The sequence below is a fragment of the Sinocyclocheilus grahami genome, unplaced genomic scaffold (assembly GCF_001515645.1).
Source record: "Sinocyclocheilus grahami isolate Dianchi unplaced genomic scaffold, SAMN03320097.WGS_v1.1 scaffold307.1, whole genome shotgun sequence".
Classification (NCBI taxonomy): Eukaryota; Metazoa; Chordata; class Actinopteri; order Cypriniformes; family Cyprinidae; genus Sinocyclocheilus; species Sinocyclocheilus grahami.
In genome coordinates, this window is record NW_015505486.1 from 1,380,276 (window position 1) to 1,399,200 (window position 18,925).

The 18,925-nt window shown below is 36.7% G+C and overlaps 1 protein-coding gene across 1 annotated transcript; it reads left to right on the plus strand.

Annotated features, from left to right (window-relative positions):
* The first annotated feature begins 189 nt into the window (after positions 1 to 189).
* Positions 190 to 11,107, plus strand: LOC107601558 (forkhead box protein K2-like). Its single transcript, XM_016293792.1, has 9 exons — positions 190 to 197; positions 733 to 924; positions 2,931 to 3,075; positions 3,990 to 4,136; positions 4,334 to 4,527; positions 4,838 to 5,046; positions 8,674 to 8,913; positions 8,996 to 9,208; positions 10,901 to 11,107. Exons 1-9 carry the CDS (start codon positions 190 to 192, stop codon positions 11,092 to 11,094), a joined length of 1,542 nt encoding a protein of 513 aa, XP_016149278.1. The 3' UTR covers positions 11,095 to 11,107.
* Positions 11,108 to 18,925: the final 7,818 nt, after the last annotated feature.

An 18,925-nucleotide genomic window follows, 5' to 3' on the forward strand; every position in this document is an offset into this window, starting at 1 on the left:
TGTGTGTGTGTGTGTGTGTGTGTGTGTGGGTCGGTCGGTCGGTCGGTTTATTTATTAGTACATTTTATTATTATTTATTGAACACGATATCTTATTGTAATGCTGTATGATTAGCAGTGCTAAAATAACTGATTTCTGTGTGAGCTGTGTTTTGTTCATGTTTTGGTGGGTGAAGTGACTTGTTTACTCATGGAGCTGTTAGTGTTAACACTGAATATTACTTCGTCAAGGGGTGGTTAATTTTAGCATCACTTGGGGATCTACTTATACTCCTGGGCTTTATTGCCACAGTCATCTTAGTCAAAGAAAACTTCTGTTTGAAGCACGTTAACAGTGTTTACATGCGTTTAATAAACCGATTACACTTATTGAACTGACTGCACATATAAACATCCTAAACTGTGAGTTTCTCTGTTTTTGTGATTTCAGTTTCCATGTAAACAGCTTTAATGTGCTTGGATAATGCTTGTAATGGACTAATTTGTAAAACATGAGCTGAATGCATTTCTTTGTTAATTGTTTGTAAAAACGATAGATTGATATTATGATTTTAGACATATCTTTAAATGTTAAACGCACTCTTCTCTACCTTAAACGCTCCACCCATGTGTTTTGGAAGCGTGAAGCTTTGTTTTGGCCGCAGATCTCATTCTTAGGTTCGTGTTGATGCTTGTTCGATCCATATCGATTATATCTTTTAAGTTGCATAATCGCTTTCTCTCTCTTTCTCAGGTGCACATTTCGGTTCCCCAGTACGAACATCAAGATCACGTTCACTGCGCTGGCGAGCGTCAAGCGTGAGAAGCAGGAACTGGAGTCTCCGGTGAAAGCGGTTCAGCCACAGATCTCCCCTTTAACCATTAACATCCCAGATAACATCGCTCACCTCATGAGCCCCCTGCCCTCGCCCACCGGCACCATCAGGTACAAACACTTTATAAACAACACGCACCATCAGGTACAAACACTATAACAACACACACCTCCAGGAAACACTTTATAAACAACACACACCATCAGGTACAAATACATCACTAATGACACAAACCATCAGGAGCACAAACAGCATTACCAACAAACACCATCAGGAACAAACACAGGATTACCAACACTCACCATCCGGAACAAACATTTAATCACCACCACACACCATCAGGTACAAATACATCACTAATGACACAAACCATCAGGAGCACAAACAGCATTACCAACAAACACCATCAGGAACAAACATAGCATTGCCAACACTCACCATCAGGAACAAACGTTTAATCACCAACACACACCATCAGGTCCAAACACGGCATTACCAACACTCCCCATCAGGAACAAACATTTAATCACCACCACACACCATCAGGTACAAATACATCACTAATGACACAAACCATCAGGAGCACAAACAGCATTACCAACAAACACCATCAGGAACAAACATAGCATTGCCAACACTCACCATCAGGAACAAACGTTTAATCACCAACACACACCATCAGGTCCAAACACGGCATTACCAACACTCCCCATCAGGAACAAACATTTAATCACCACCACACACCATCAGGTACAAATACATCACTAATGACACAAACCATCAGGAGCACAAACAGCATTACCAACAAACACCATCAGGAACAAACATAGCATTGCCAACACTCACCATCAGGAACAAACGTTTAATCACCAACACACACCATCAGGTCCAAACACGGCATTACCAACACTCCCCATCAGGAACAAACATTTAATCACCACCACACACCATCAGGTACAAATACATCACTAATGACACAAACCATCAGGAGCACAAACAGCATTACCAACAAACACCATCAGGAACAAACATAGCATTGCCAACACTCACCATCAGGAACAAACGTTTAATCACCAACACACACCATCAGGTCCAAACACGGCATTACCAACACTCCCCATCAGGAACAAACATTTAATCACCACCACACACCATCAGGTACAAATACATCACTAATGACACAAACCATCAGGAGCACAAACAGCATTACCAACAAACACCATCAGGAACAAACATAGCATTGCCAACACTCACCATCAGGAACAAACGTTTAATCACCAACACACACCATCAGGTCCAAACACGGCATTACCAACACTCCCCATCAGGAACAAACATTTAATCACCACCACACACCATCAGGTACAAATACATCACTAATGACACAAACCATCAGGAGCACAAACAGCATTACCAACAAACACCATCAGGAACAAACATAGCATTGCCAACACTCACCATCAGGAACAAACGTTTAATCACCAACACACACCATCAGGTCCAAACACGGCATTACCAACACTCCCCATCAGGAACAAACATTTAATCACCACCACACACCATCAGGTACAAATACATCACTAATGACACAAACCATCAGGAGCACAAACAGCATTACCAACAAACACCATCAGGAACAAACATAGCATTGCCAACACTCACCATCAGGAACAAACGTTTAATCACCAACACACACCATCAGGTCCAAACACGGCATTACCAACACACACCATCAGGAACAAAGCGGGTTTTTTTTTTTTTTACTTTTAATAAAAACAACACTGGCTGAATGATAAGATATAATTTGTATCAGAATGATATGAAAGCTTTTTTTAAAAGATTTCAAGTGCATTTGGAACAGAAACTGTGACGTTCTTGTTCATTTCAAGTTGGTGATTTTGTGTGTTTGAGTTTGAATTGCAGCTGCAGCGTTGTCCCTTTATGGGCTACTTTGATTTGATTGATTTAATTGAGTTTGGCTGCTACACAAATGAGGCAGTTTCCTGTTCTGCATAGAAAATTAAACTTCCTCCTCTCCTGCGGTCCATCTGTTTCCATCGCTCTATTTCAGATGATGGTTTTGGAGTGTTTGGTAATACATTTATTTCTCTGTCAGCGCTGCCAACTCGTGTCCATCCAGTCCGCGTGGTGCGGGATCGTCCGGTTACAGACTGGGCAGGATCGTGCCTGACCTGCAGCTCATGAATGATAACTCTCAGTCTGAGAACGACAAAGAGGCATCAGAAGGAGACAGTCCAAAGGTGACAATTTCTGTACTGATAAACCACACACTATCAGATGTAATAACCAGAGACATCTATAATACCAGTCAAAAGTGAGGAATGATTAAGATTTTTGTTAATGTTTTGGAAAGAAATCTCTTATTGCTTACCAAGGCTGCATTTATTTGATAAAAAATACGGTAAAACAGTTAAATTGTGAAATATTATTGCAATTTAAAATAACCGTTATCTGTTTGAATATACGTTAAAATGTAATTTATTTCAGTGATCAAATCAGAATTTTCAGCATCATTACTCCAGTCTTCAGTGTCACATGATCCTTCAGAAATCATTCTAATATGCTTCAATATTTTTGTGGAAATGGTGATCATTCAAATGTTTCAGGCAAGTGTGATTACAAAAAGCAAGAAAGAAATGTAATATTTTTATTTAACAAGGATGCATTACATTGACCAAAGGTGATTTTATAATGTTACAGTATTGTTGTATTTCAAATAAATGCTGTTCTTTTGAACTTTCTATTCATAAAAGAATCCTCAAAAATAAAATGTCTCAGTTTATCTCAAAAATAAGAAGCAGCACAAATGTTTTCAACATTGATAATAATTAGAAATTTTTCTTGAACAGCAAATCATCATTTTATATTAGATTTATTATTATATTTCTGAAGGATCATGTGACTCTGAAGACTGGAGTAATTTTAAATTGTAATAGTATTAAATTGTAATAGTACACAATTTTAGTTTTTTTTTTTACTGTATTTGTAATCCAATAAATGCAGTCTTGTTGAACAGAAGAGGCTTCTTTCAAAAACATTAAAGCATTAACAATATTAATTATTAAAAAATGTTGTTCTCAAAAAGTACTCTAGTAATCTAAATGAGTTAATCTGAAAGGTCAAATCTTCTAATAATCTGTCTCTGTTGCTCTAGGATGACTCCAAACCCCCGTACTCGTATGCTCAGTTGATCGTTCAGGCAGTAACGATGGCACAGGACAAGCAGCTAACACTAAACGGCATCTACACACACATCACCAAGAACTACCCGTACTACAGGACAGCAGATAAAGGCTGGCAGGTCAGTACCACACCGTCAGATCAGCTGAAGACGATGCTGTTTGAACCGAACAGACTTAATTTCTTATTTTTTTTATAATTTAGTTTATAAAAAAATTACAAAACTAGTTACTTACTTGCTTACTATGTCTGTCAGAATCTATGCATCAGATGGATGACGATGTCACTTGACAGAATAAATGAATTTCTCTGTTTCAGAACTCGATTCGTCATAACCTGTCACTGAATCGGTACTTCATCAAAGTCCCACGCTCACAGGAAGAGCCGGGCAAGGGCTCATTCTGGAGGATAGACCCGTCATCTGAGAGCAAACTCGTGGAGCAGGCATTCAGGAAACGCCGGCCACGGGGCGTCCCGTGCTTCAGGACCCCGCTGGGACCCCTCTCATCCAGGTCAAGGTCATAGCACTGACCTTTAAGCATACGATGTTCTTATCAATGTTAAAAACAATCGTCCTGCTTCGTATTTTTGTGGAAAGTCTGAAACATTTAGTTTTTCAGGATTCTTTGATGAATAGAAAGTTCAAAAGAGCAGCATTAATTTGAAATAGAAATCTTTCGTCTTTACTGTCCCCTATGATCAATTGAATGCATCCTTGCTGAATACAAATATTAATTTATTTTGAAAAAATCTTACTGACCCCAAACTTTCGAGTGGTAATGTATGTAAAATGCATCCTGACGCGTTGGTCTCTGATGACAGGAGCGCACCGGCGTCGCCCAATCACTCGGGCGTTCTCTCCGCCCACTCGAGCGGTGTGCAGACCCCCGACAGCCTATCACGGGAAGGCTCACCTGTTCCCATGGAGCCAGAGCCTGCCTCTGCCCCGCCCCCTGCTGCTGCTTCCGCTGCTGCCGTCCAACCCAAGCTAGCTGTGATTCAAGAGGCCCGTTTTATCCAGAACACCACAGGTACTCAAACATAAATAATCAAACATCCACTTGTGTTGATCTTTTACTATAAGAAACTCATGATCTTTATTATAATTTTTTATTATTTGTATTATCTATATTGGTCTGATTTCAATAATATTTTATGTATAATTGTAGACTAATTAGGGCTCCAGACTGCAACCAAATGGTCACATTTTGTGGGCGGTCGCACTGGCGCGACCACCCCGTTGTTCAACTCACGTTCCCATTTCTGTTGCATTTGAGAAACATCAAACGGCAAACGAAACAATAGCGAAACAAAATCCTGCTACTCGTTTGAGTTGCGCAGCGCGGACCGTTTAACAGCTCGGACCACGATGCAAACAAACTTGTCTGAGCTCAGAACAGCTTTACTCGGGGACTATAATTGATTTCGCAACACTGTTACAGCACAGCACAGCACTGCAAGATCCAGTGAGAAGCGTTTGAATTCGCCGCAGAATGAATAAAGGTTGCTGCAAGATGAGAAGCATTCAAATTCTGCACAGAACATTTCTGTTGCATTTGAGAAACATCAAACGGCAAACGAAACGATAGCGAAACAAAATCCTGCTACTCGTTTGAGCTGCGCAGCGCGGACCGTTTAACAGCTCGGACCACGATGCAAACAAACTTGTCTGAGCTCAGAACAGCTTTACTCGGGGACTATAATTGATTTCGCAACACTGTTACAGCACAGCACAGCACTGCAAGATCCAGTGAGAAGCGTTTGAATTCGCTGCAGAATGAATAAAGGTTGCTGCAAGATGAGAAGCATTCAAATTCTGCACAGAAATCTCTGTTATAAACAGATCAAAAGCTGACGTAGAAAACCAGAAGCGGTAACGCTGTCTATAACCATGATGTTGTGGCAGAAATAGTCGAATGTTATTACATTATTCATTTCAGGGTTTGTACAGCCTTTTGAAAGAGAAATTCAAGCTATTTTCAATGACTTACAAGCATTTCACACAACTGTTTCCAGCACTTTAAAGCTCCTAAATGATCCAATTTGAATGTTATTTTCAATGGGATGTCCAAAATATACTGTGGTGAACAAACACTTGTGTAAAATAAAAAAATACATCAAATCACCATTATAACTTGTAGATGGCAGCAGAGGAGCACTTATTGGCTTATTAGTCATTCGTTTATACCTTTTCCTTTATATTTTGAAATTATAAAATAACTATTATAAAATATCAAATCATCAAGAAATCTGATTTTGTCAGAGTTTTGATGTTTTTTGTGTATGAAGTAAAAACATCACAAAGTGCTTTGAAAAACGAACTTTTCTTCAATTTGCAACTAAATCACACAATCACTTGTTGGTCAAGTAAGTTGTTGGTCAGTTTCATATAAGACTGTAGAGGAATTATGGTACATCTAATAAGAGTACAATATATGTCTTTTCAACATAAAAATTAGATTTTGCACATGTTACTTTTGTTAATAAAATAAATTTTGTAAGCTTCTCAACTCAAGCTTAGTGCTTTACTGTCAAATGTGTATAAACATGAAATATATAAAATATTATTGGTAACTGCACTTAAGGCAAAACAATAGTAATTTTATCACACTTAACCTTCATTTAAAAACTCATGTCATATCTCTCTGAAATTAAAAGAATACTGCATATTGTAATCTCTGATTTAAGTCTATTTATTTTCAAAGCATTTGTCAGTAATACAGTTAAAATGGGGAAAATATGTGAATGATTGCATTGCAGGCTGATTTAAGGTGTGGCCCTAAATTTTCTGCTTGTGCTACTAAACATTTTCAGTCAGGGACTACAGTGCTCCTAGTAAAAATAGTTAGTCTGGAGCCCTGCTAATCTATTTTTTTTATAATTTCTATCATTTTTATTTACTTAATATCAAAATAATCACCGATTATCGGTATCTGTCAGAATCTGTGCAACACTGTATATTAGTCTACAGCAGGGGTGGCGAACTTCGGTCCTGGAGAGCTGCAGCCCTGCAGAGTTCAGCTCCAACCCTAATTAAAACTCACCTGCCTGTAGCTTTCTAGTAAGCCTTCAGACCTTGATTAGCTTGTTCAGGTGTGTTTGATTAGGGTTGAAGCAAAACTACAGGGCTGCGGCTCTCCAGGACCGACATTCGCCACCCCTGGTCTACAGTAAAATTGTAGACTACTCATTTAAATTTAATAAAATGTTATGTATTTATTTGTTTGTGTTTTTGTTATGGACCTTAACAAAAAATAATTAAAGAGTATCGGTATCTGTCCAAATCTGTGCAACACTGTATATTAGCTTACAATACAATTGTAGACTACTTATTTAAATGTAATTAAATGTGATTTATTTAGTTGTTTATTTGTGTTTTTGTTATGGGTCTTAACAAAAACAATTGCAGATTATCGGCAGGGTTATTATATTAAATAAAACCTTAAAAAAACATCTTTATTTCAAATAAAATAACATTTAAATGGAACCAAAAATAAATAAAAGAAAAAAATGTTCAGGTGTGTTTGATTAGGGTTGAAGCAAAACTACAGGGCTGCGGCTCTCCAGGACCGATGTTCGCCACCCCTGGTCTACAGTAAAATTGTAGACTACTCATTTAAATTTAATTAAATTTTATGTATTTATTTGTTTGTGTTTTTGTTATGGACCTTAACAAAAAATAATTACAGAGTATCGGTATCTGTCCAAATCTGTGCAACACTGTATATTAGCTTACAATACAATTGTAGACTACTTATTTAAATGTAATTAAATGTGATTTATTTAGTTGTTTATTTGTGTTTTTGTTATGGGTCTTAACAAAAACAATTGCAGATTATCGGCAGGGTTATTATATTAAATAAAACCTTAAAAAAACATCTTTATTTCAAATAAAATAACATTTAAATGGAACCAAAAATAAATAAAAGAAAAAAAACGTATGTAATGGTTCTCATTTTAGTTTAAACTTGATGAACATTACTGAAATAAAAACGGTATAGACATAAAAAATAAGAAAAATTAAATATTAAAACCTACAACAAAATTACTAAAACTTGTATTTAAAATGGAAACTGAAAATATGAAATAAACAATTGTTTGAAATATTAATACAATCTATAAAATAGGATCTCAGTGATCCTGAAATAGCACTGCTTATCTGTATCTGTCTGAATCTGTGTGTCAATAGTGCATCAATTAGTTTACATAACGTCACTAAGGTTATGGGTCTTAACAAAAACAATTGCAGATTATCGGCAGGGTTATTATAGTAAATCAAACCTTAAAAAAACATCTTTATTTCAAATAAAATAACATTTAAATGGAACAAAAAATAAATAAAAGAAAAAAAACGTATGTAATGGTTCTCATTTTAGTTTAAACTTGATGAACATTACTGAAATAAAAACGGTATAGACATAAAAAATAAGAAAAATTAAATATTAAAACCTACAACAAAATTACTAAAACTTGTATTTAAAATGGAAACTGAAAATATGAAATAAACAATTGTTTGAAATATTAATACAATCTATAAAATAGGATCTCAGTGATCCTGAAATAGCACTGCTTATCTGTATCTGTCTGAATCTGTGTGTCAATAGTGCATCAATTAGTTTACATAACGTCACTAAGTGTGTGCTTGTTTTCTCTCTCAGCGTCTCCCATCACCACACAGCCGGTTCTGATTGCGGTCCAGCGTCCGTTAACGCAGACGATCAAACCCGTCACGTACGCTGTGGCCGCCCCCGTCACGTCCTCCACGTCTGCGCAGCCGCTGATGCAGACGGTGCACGTGGTGCATCAAATCCCTGCGGTGGCCGTCAGTACTGTTGGCGGAGCAAGCCTGCACCACGCCATCAAAACAGAAACGCTGGAGAATGGAGAGGAGGTCAAAGGTGAGCGCTTAGGTCCAGGCACTTGACCTGGTTTTGGTTTCTTCAGATAATGTCAGTAACAAAATGTGTTCTGTCTCTTTAGTGAAGGTAGAGTCAGTTCCTGGCATCACTCATGGCTCTATAGGCTCAGCCAATAGGATCATTCAAAACAGCACTGCAGCCACACCCCTCCAGATGGTTACCATAGTGCAACAAGCCCCATTGGGCCAGCACCAACTGCCAATCAAAACCATCACCCAGAATGGCACTCATGTAGTGCCCATCGCCACAGCAATACAGAGCCAGGCTAACGCAGGTATTCATTCACGCATCTGATATCACATTAAACATCAATCATATAATTCCAGGATAGCAGAATTTGAATACAGATTTTCTTTTCTTTCTATTCATATTCTTTTTTTGGTTTTTGTTTCCCCCCATTTCATAACTGAAGAAGTCATGAAAACTGATGAATTCTTAAAGTCATGGGCATTTCAGTATTGTAGAAATATACAAGTGACATTTCTATATTATATTTCTATATTTACTGTACATTTCTATAGTTTTTTTTTTTCTAATTTCTCTAGCTCAGTCTATCCCAAAGTAAAAGCTCAAGGCTTTAACTCTTGAATGTGAAGAAATTATAGTTGTGAAATTACAATACTTATGACTTAAATTAAAATAATTTATATATTTATTATTAAATATTAATTAACCCTTTAAAGTGAAGCAGAAGTGAATTCTAAAATCTATAAAGAAAGCCAAAAGCTCAAGTCTTTAACTCTAAAAAGTGAAGAAATTAAGTTGGAAATGCTATAATTGTACTACTGTAAAGTAAAACAATTCATATACTTATGAAACGTTCCTCTTTTTTTTTTTTTACAACTGTTGTTAACCCTTTGAAGCAAATAAAGAATTAGGCTAATTCTAATGTCAAAGAAAACCAAAAACTCAAAGATTAAGCTCTTGAAATTGATTAAATTAAGTCACAATTCTTATTTACTACTGTAAATTAATTGTTATACCTTTTATCAAAGATTATTTTGCACAACTGCTGTTAACCCTTTTTAAGCAAAGCACAAATGAATTCTAATGTCAAAAAAGCTCAAGGCTTAAACTCTTGAAAGTGAAGAAATTAAGTTGGAAATGTTGTAATTTTACCAATGTAAAGTAATATGATTAATATTCTTATGAAATATAAAAAATTTTTTACAACCATTGTTAACCCTTTGAAGTGAAGCAAAAATGTATTATTTCAAAGAAAGCCGAAAGCTCAAGGCTTGAAAGTGAAGAATTAAGAATTAATCAAGAATTAAGTTGGAAATGTTGTAATTTTACTACTGTAAAGTAATATAATTAATATTCTAATGAAATATTCTTTTTTTTTTTTTTTTTTTTTTTTTACAACCATTGTTAACCCTTCGAAGTAAAGCTCAAATTATTTCTGTCAAAGAAAACCGAAAGCCCAAGGCTTAAAACTCTTGAAAGTAAAGAAATGAAGTCATATGCATTGTAATTTTACTATTGTAAAGTAAAACAATTATTTATTTATTTTCACAACTGCTGTTAACCCTTTGAAGCTAAGCAAAAATGAATTCTAATGTCATAGAAAACCAAATGCTCAAGTCTTAAAGTCTTGAAAGTGAAGAAAAGTAGTAAATATATATATATATATATATATATATATTAGTAATTTTACTACTGCAATGTCATATAATTAATAAACTTATGATTTTTTTTTTTACAACTGCTGTTAACCCTTTGAAGTGAAACAAAAGTGAATTCTAATGTCAAACCCCAGTGCTCAAGACTTTAACTTTTGAAAGTATACTTATTCATTTAGTTTTTTACATTTACAGTGCAGTTGTTTTACAGTAGTATTAGTAATATATTTTTGTCTTAGAAATAATAATAATGTTTATTAATAATAAGGAAGCTCAGATAGCACAGCAACCCAAGACTTGAGAGAGGATTTTAATGTCAAGCATCTCTTTCTGTTTGTGTCCAGTGTCGAGTCCTTTACACATGTTGGCCACTCACGCCTCGGCATCCGCCTCCCTCCCCACGAAGCGGCAGAATGGAGAAAATGGCAGCGAGCCACCGGAGAGCAAACGATTGAAAATCGAGGACGAAGAACACGCAGTCACCACCGACCCGAACGGAACCGCTGCGGACACAAACTCCACCAACCAGCACAACTAGTCGCCCATTAACCACCAACTTGCGATGTTCTTGTCTTTTCTTCAATTCAAAGTTCAAATTCAAAGTTTTTTTTTTTTTTTTTTTAAGTTATTGAGGCTGGATTTAGTTGGAAAAAATATGGAAAAAAACTGGAATATTGTGAAATATTAACTGTTTTCTATTTGAAATTTAAAATGTTTTCAATGTAATTTATTCCTGATGTCAAAGCTGAATTTTCAACATCTTTTCTCCAGTCTTCAGTGTCGCATGATCCTTCAGAAATCACTCTAATATGCTGATTTGCTGCTCAATATTTTTTTTATATTGTCAGTGTTGAAAACAGTTGTGCTGCTCAATATATTTTTTATAAGTTAAAATGTTCTCAAATGAAGAGTAAAAGGTTTTAAGGGCTGTTTTAGTTTACACAGGATGTTTTCCAAATTATTTAAGTGTCCCAAAATAAGCTTGCGATATTCTTGTCTTTTCTTCAATTCAAATGTCAAATTCAAAGGTTTTTAAAAAAAAAAAGTTATGAGGCTGGATTTAGTTGGTAAAAATACGGAAAAAAACAGGAATATAGTGAAATATTAACTGTTTTCTATTTGAAATTGAAAATATTTTCAATGTAATTTATTCCTGATGTCAAAGCTGAATTTTCTCCAGTCTTCAGTGTTGCATGATCCTTCAGAAATCACTCTAATATGCTGATTTGCTGCTCAAGAAACTTTTTTTTTAATATTGTCAGTGTTGAAAACGGTTGTGCTGCTCGGTATATTTTTTATAAGTTAAAATGTTCTCAAATGAAGAGTAAAAGGTTTTAAGGGCTGTTTTAGTTTACACAGGATGTTTTCCAAATTATTTAAGTGTCCCAAAATAATGGTCTCATTGATGAGTTGTGATAGCCATAATCAAATTTCAGCTTGCTTGATGGGATTTGGCAGTACATGACTAAAAACTAGAAATGTGGTCATTCCTCAGATGACCACTGTGTGGCGCTGGTGTGTAAGCAGTCACATGCAGCATGTAGCATTATTCAAATGACTTCTTCTGTGTATGAGAAGGTACATTTCAAGTCATGTCGTCCTACAGATGATCTTAACACATGTGGTGGTGTTAATGTGGTCTAGATTTTTTAATGTGCACCGAAAATAGTTCAAACTTTAACCTCTCTTCATAAGATGGATCTCTAGAGAATACAGATCTCTTTAGCGCAGTTAGTAAAGATGATTTGATAGACCTTTACGCCCCTCCTGAGGGGCTCGTCCTCTCCTTGTTCAGAAAATCCTTACTAGAAAGTTACAGTTTTGACCTCTTTATGGACTGAATTTAAACATGCATGATGGCGTTTAGACGTGCATCTACAGCCTAAAATGTGGTGCTAATCTCTGAGAGGTCTTGGAAAGCCTTAAAGGGTTACTCCACCCCCAAAATTAAAATTTTGTCATTAATCACTTACCCCCATGTCGTTCCAAACCCGTCAAAGCTTCGTTCATCTTCGGAACCCAATTTAAGATATTTTGGATTCAAATCGGGAGGCTTGTGACTGTCCCATTGCCTGCCAAGTAAATTACACTGTCAAGGTCCAGAAAAGTATGAAAGACATCATCAGAATAGTCCATCTGCCATCAGTGATTCAATCGTAACGTTATGAAGCAACGAGAATACTTTTTGTATGCGAAGAAAACAAAAATAATGACTTTATTCAACAATTCTCTGCATCACCGTATAGTGCCATTTTGGAGAATATCCACTGAATGCAAGCAGCGTACGCTCTTCTGTGTCAGCCACGCCGCACGGATGCGCTGTTTTCATTCAAATCAAAGCGTAACTACACGTAGAAAACGTATCTTTGTGTCACGGCTGACACAGAACAGTGTACGGCGTTTGCATACTGCGCATATTCTCCAAAATGGCCCTACGGTGATACGGAGAGACACAGAGGAGACGAATTGTTGAATAAAATCTGGGTTTTTTGTTTTCTTGGCGTACAAAAAGTATTCTCGTCGCTTCATAACATTACAGTTGAACCATTGATGGCAGATGGACTATTCTGACAATGTCTTTCATACTTTTCTGGACCTTGACAGTGTAATTTACTTGGCAGGCAATGGGACAGTCACAAGCCTCCCGGTTTTCATCCAAAATATCTTAAATTGTGTTCCGAAGACGAACGAAGCTTTGACGGGTTTGGAATGACATGGGGGTAAGTGATTAATGACAACATTTTCATTTTGGGGTGGAGTAACCCTTTAAAAATCACTTGAAATGCTGTTGCATTTGGATAAAATATCAAGACGGTTTGAAATGCTAAAGCAATAGATGTAGTGTTGAACGTCAATATGGTTTGTGTTTGTCATTAGTGAATCATGTCGATGTGATAGTTTCACTTTTTCACGTAGTAATGAGATAAAACTAGGTTTAACATGTGAAGTTTGAACACAGGACCAACCTAAACTTAATAAGGTGGTCATGTTTACCATTCCTCAGCAAGAAGGCGAAACGCTCTCATGCCAATCTACTTTATAGACCTTAATCAGGTTGGACGCCATAATGAATTTATCACGGATGAAAGTGCACACGCTTTATAAAGGTCTTAGATCACGTAATTTTAACAAACCGTTTTTGTTGACTGCATTATTTTTTTCCGTAAAGATGTTTTTTAATCAGCTGAACAATCATGTTGTTATTGAGCTGTGCTTCATATCAAAGTCCCTTTAAGGCAAGTCATTTCACTTGACGGCCATCAAAATGCCACTTCAGTCATGCAAGCACAGCTCCAAACATCAAATTCTCGAAAGCTGTTCATCAAGCTTATGATTCCATTTCATATTTGAAATCTGTTTCATAAACAACCATCTCATTAATGTTTCTAATAGCGTCAAAAAGCTTCTTTTTTTCCCGGCCAGACCAGCCAATGCACATGTGCTGTCATAAAAGTGGAGATGGTCCTCACTGCAGAACACAAGATCCAGGGGGCGAGGTTGGATCCAGATCCAACTCCTCCCACCTTACATATACCTAAACCTACCCGTCTCCACCCCCTGATCCCTAAACCTACCCGTCTCCACCCCCTGATCCCTAAACCCACCCATATCCACCCCTAAACCTACCCGTCTCCACCCCCTGATCCCTAAACCCACCCATATCCGCCCCTAAACCTACCATCTCCACCCCCTAGATGTGGAGCCAACCCCGCCCCCTGGATCTTTGTTCTGCAGGGAGGGGCTACTGTAAAAGTGTGCGTCTCAGAATGCCGATTGTTTCCATCCAACTTTTTCCAACAAATATCATTATAGTAATATATATTTCATAACAATTACATTTTACAACATCCATGTGAAAACAAACCTGGAAAGAGAAGAGACATGAGGATTTGGGGAGAAAAAGGAACAATTCTTAGTGCATTCAAGGGAATTATTCATGGTTTATCGTAAATTAAATCGGAAGAGCAGACCACAAATGCACAGGATATGTTGTCCTTTTTCATTTACTTACAGCAAAATACAAAGGAAGCATAAAAATAATCAGGTAATGCAGCGGGCTGAAAAGAGCTTTTCTATATTGTTGTTATATCACATCACATTAATATCCCAAACGCACCATTATTCTCCTGACTTCTGAAAATAGAAAATTAATGAACATTTTGAAAGTCCATTCAGTCAAAATGACGGATAAGGATTATCTGTAGCGCAGTCTTATGATCTGAAATGATTTGTTCCAGTCTGAGTGGAACTTCTTCAAACCGGAAGTGCCACCCATAATTTAAAACGCAGTAGGCTTGTTAGGAAAATGGTGGATGACTTTATACCTATTAGCCATTGGCTCTTTTTTTTTTTTTTTTGAGAAGGCGGGACTATTCCGCCATATTGTCATTCATAAATAATATGAGTGTACCGTCTTTGTAGATCTAAAGTCTGTGTTCGTAGTATGTCGTTGTGCTTTTGACTATGGACGTTTTGCCCGAGAAATTTGTGACCGTGCCACGGAATTTTTTGTGAAGTGAACGTCTGATTGTTGGAGAACACATGACTGACAGATAAACATGAGAGGATGAACAGAGACGTTAGATTCAGCTATTCATCAGGGTCGAGTTTATTTGAAGTTTTATGTTTAGTTTTGGATGACACTCGCCTTTTCTTCATATTCGGCACGGTAACGTGCAAAAACATGCCTCATCAGTCAGCAGGAAAAGGCAGCAGCAGAAGATCAGAGGCAGTGCTGAAAGATAGAAAGCGAGACTGTGGGAGGTAAATTAAGGCTGTAATGAACACATCTCACTGAAACACCGATGTGGGAGGCGTTGCCATGGCGACTGGGCGCTGAGTGATGCTGATGAGAGGAAACGATAGGAGCCCAACCTGAGTGTGTGTGTGTGTCAGACTCCTGCATCTGCCTCCATCACACCTTTTCAGACGTGTTTCCTCTAAATAAAGCAGGACCTTGAGCTGAACCGCTTCCTGTAGTTCAAAAACTCACACCTGATGCAAATGCAAGACGTCTCAGTTTCAAGGCCACGTACTCAAAGAAAAGCCGGACAGGTATCAGACCCATTTTATGCACGAGTGGACAACGCTAAATACAGCTGTAAACGGGGTGTGAAACGTTTTGAGCTTGCATTCAAACGGATTGCTTTCGTGGTGTAGACGCTGATGTGGTCAAATGTGTTCGAGCAGCCACAAAAGACCACCTACTCTTCGCCTACTGACCTAATACATGCGTAACCATTGTGAGACATACAAGGACGCGCGCTTATCATACGGGATTTAAACTTTGAGGGGCCGAATCAGAAGTATTATTTTCTGATAACAAGAAAAGAGTAAGCAGTAAGTACAAGCAGACGTAATATTAGTGCGTGATAACTTTAGCCCTCCCGCTCGTTTTTTGACACAGACAGAGGGAAAATATTGTTTATATCAAATATTATTTATTGAATAATAATATTTAATAAACAACAACAACAGCCGCCATCATAAAAGTGTCTAGGCAATTCAGTCAAAAATACAAAGGCAGCGCTCTGATTTAAGCATTGAATTTACATGAACATGAGATTTTGCCAAAACTATCTTCTCTAGAACAGATAATAGATTAGTGAGACTGAAGACTGCCCGTTAGTATACTTACAGAATACTCAAGTAAGCAAAAATCTCGGCTCTATAATTGTTTATATAATTTCCAGATTTAATCTATATTATTGCACAGCTGTATAGAGTTATTCATATTATAGCAAATTCAGTTATTCCTGTATTAAAAAATTCCAAATTCAAACGCTCAGTTTATACGTTATATTTTATACAACAGTTCGTTCTGGTTCTCAAATCTGATTGGTTGAGAACCGTGAGATATTGTACTGGTATCGCTACTGGAACGCCCTTTCACAATTTTGTATCACTCTGCTTGTTCTAGCCGGGTCTATGTTTTTTTTTTTAATTATTCACTGAGCTAATCGTAGTTAATAATCGTAGTTAGTTAATATATAAGAAGAAACGTCTATCTTCGCGGTCTCTCTCTCTCTCATTCGGATGCACGTCTTGCCGCATTATTTCTCACTAATAACCTCATTATTCCTCACTAATAACTGAAGCAGCACATGCCCTTGATATGAGTTCTAAAAGTGACGTATGTTTAACTGTCAACTTGAGCTTTGAATCCGTAGCGGAAGGAAGTAGTTCCGCACAAAAGAGGGTTTTATTAGGCACTCCGTTGTTTCTTGTTTAATTACACACATGTTCCGTCAAACTGTTGTATAAACGCAATATCACTCTCGTACTCGAGCGATACCGGCTCTATATCAGCGGCTGTGATTGCCTGCGGCCTCGTGCCTCCGGCCTAATCACAGCCATGCTGTGTACGAGAGTGATATTGCTCATATATTGTTGCAAAATTGAAACTATATCATATAGCTCTATAAAGTTGGATTTATAGTACATCCTAGCTTACTTGCCTATATATAGCAAATATGTACTATATTGCATATCTCGGCTCCAAAAGCTGGTTCCAGACCCCTGTAGATCATCTCGTGGTGCTCTGAGAGCTATTTTGTCCTGTGACTAATCTAGATCCTCCTCTAGCCCACGGCCCTGTTTCTGACCCCTGACACAGAGGTCAGCGAGGGATCAGCCACAAGCTGATTATCTCGCGCCGCTGTTTTGCTAACAAGCTTCTCGGCTATTTGGCCGAACTTTTTCAGTATTCTAGGTCACCAAATTTAGTTAGTCTCTGTCTCTGTAGATGAGGTTATGTTTATTTTTCACTGACAAAATAGTGCTATGGTGTAGTTTTTTGTACAATATCGTGGTAATAGCTTGTTTTTATACACTGTATATATTTGAACCATTCTTTTCCATTTAAACCTGATTTCAGTATTGTACATCAATAAATGTACTTAAAGTAAATCTGTCAGATATAAATCAAATTATTTTTACTTGCAAAAAAGAGTCATGCTATTACGTTTTTTTGTTTTGTTTTAGACGTGATATGATGGCAATACTATGTTTTGTTGTTGTTGTTGTTGTGTGAATTGTTTAAGATTTCAGGTCAATACATGTAGTTCACATATATGCGTCATGGATACATGAGGTTTTCACATGAAAAATGATTGTGTTATTGCCAAGGCTTTTTGGACTTGGTTTTACAATAATGCCTTGGTGTTTGGACATTTTTTGTTTTTCTAGGTCACTACATATAGTTTATGTGAAACTGAAAGCATAATATAGTTTTAATAAAGTACTGTGATACACTGTTTAAAAAAAATCATATGATCAATAAATCATGGCAACTTGTTTTTCCATTATTTTAACTTTTTATACAAGATTCACCTATACTCAAGAAGGGGGAAAAAATTTTTTATTGACTTATACAGCCAAAAAACTTAAGGCAGCAACTGAACTTTCTCTTTTTAATTGAATTAACTGGAAATGTTTTACAGTGAATTACCAAGTTTTTTTGGTCACTGTAGCAGTTTTCTCTCATGAGTCAAGAAAGCTGCTTTCCACAATTCAAAATTTCATAACAATGATTTATTGAACAACTGAATTCCCTGCTAACTGCACTGCAACAAATTATTTTCCTACTCAGTATTGTTGTCATATTTTACAGTAAAATACCGAAAACATTCTCAAACAAAGATACATTTACTTAGAAACAAAATTTTTTTTTTACAAAGGGATCAAAAGTGATAATTCTGAAAAGAATAGTATTTTTTTCCTTTTAAATTAAGTAGCTATATTTCTGATCCCATTGGCAGATTAGTTTTTTCTTATTTTAAGCACAAACTCAATTTTGATATATCTTTTAGAACATGATTTAATATCTTGAAGTCATTTTGCGTCTGAAGTGAATGCATCTTGATTCAAGAATGTATAGATATTTGGGTCCTTGAATTGAAATGTGTTGGAGGCAAACAGGCGAAGCTGCAGGTCCACACACTCCCTTATGGAGGCACGCTGGAGCAGCAGAAGCGTGTTGAAGCAGTGAAATGGGCCTCTAGGTATCACACTCCAGAGTATAGCCTAATTGAATGTATTTCTCACTGTTCTCGTCCAGTGCTGCTGTGTAGAAGTGGTGAGTTTACAGGGATTAAAACGGAGTGTGTCATTTCCTCTGGTAAATCATAACTATGATATAGAAGTCATCGTTGTGACATCATGAATTTAAATATTGAGACAAAAAGTGACATTTATGACATCAATTCAATCATGAATCGAATCTGTGATAAGTCATATGATAATTATAATTGACAAAAATGTTAATGACAAATTTTAAACGTATTACGACATAAAAAGCCATACTTATGACATAAATTGAAATTATGAGTCATAATTATTCACAAAACATTATTTTGGTAGTAAAAGGT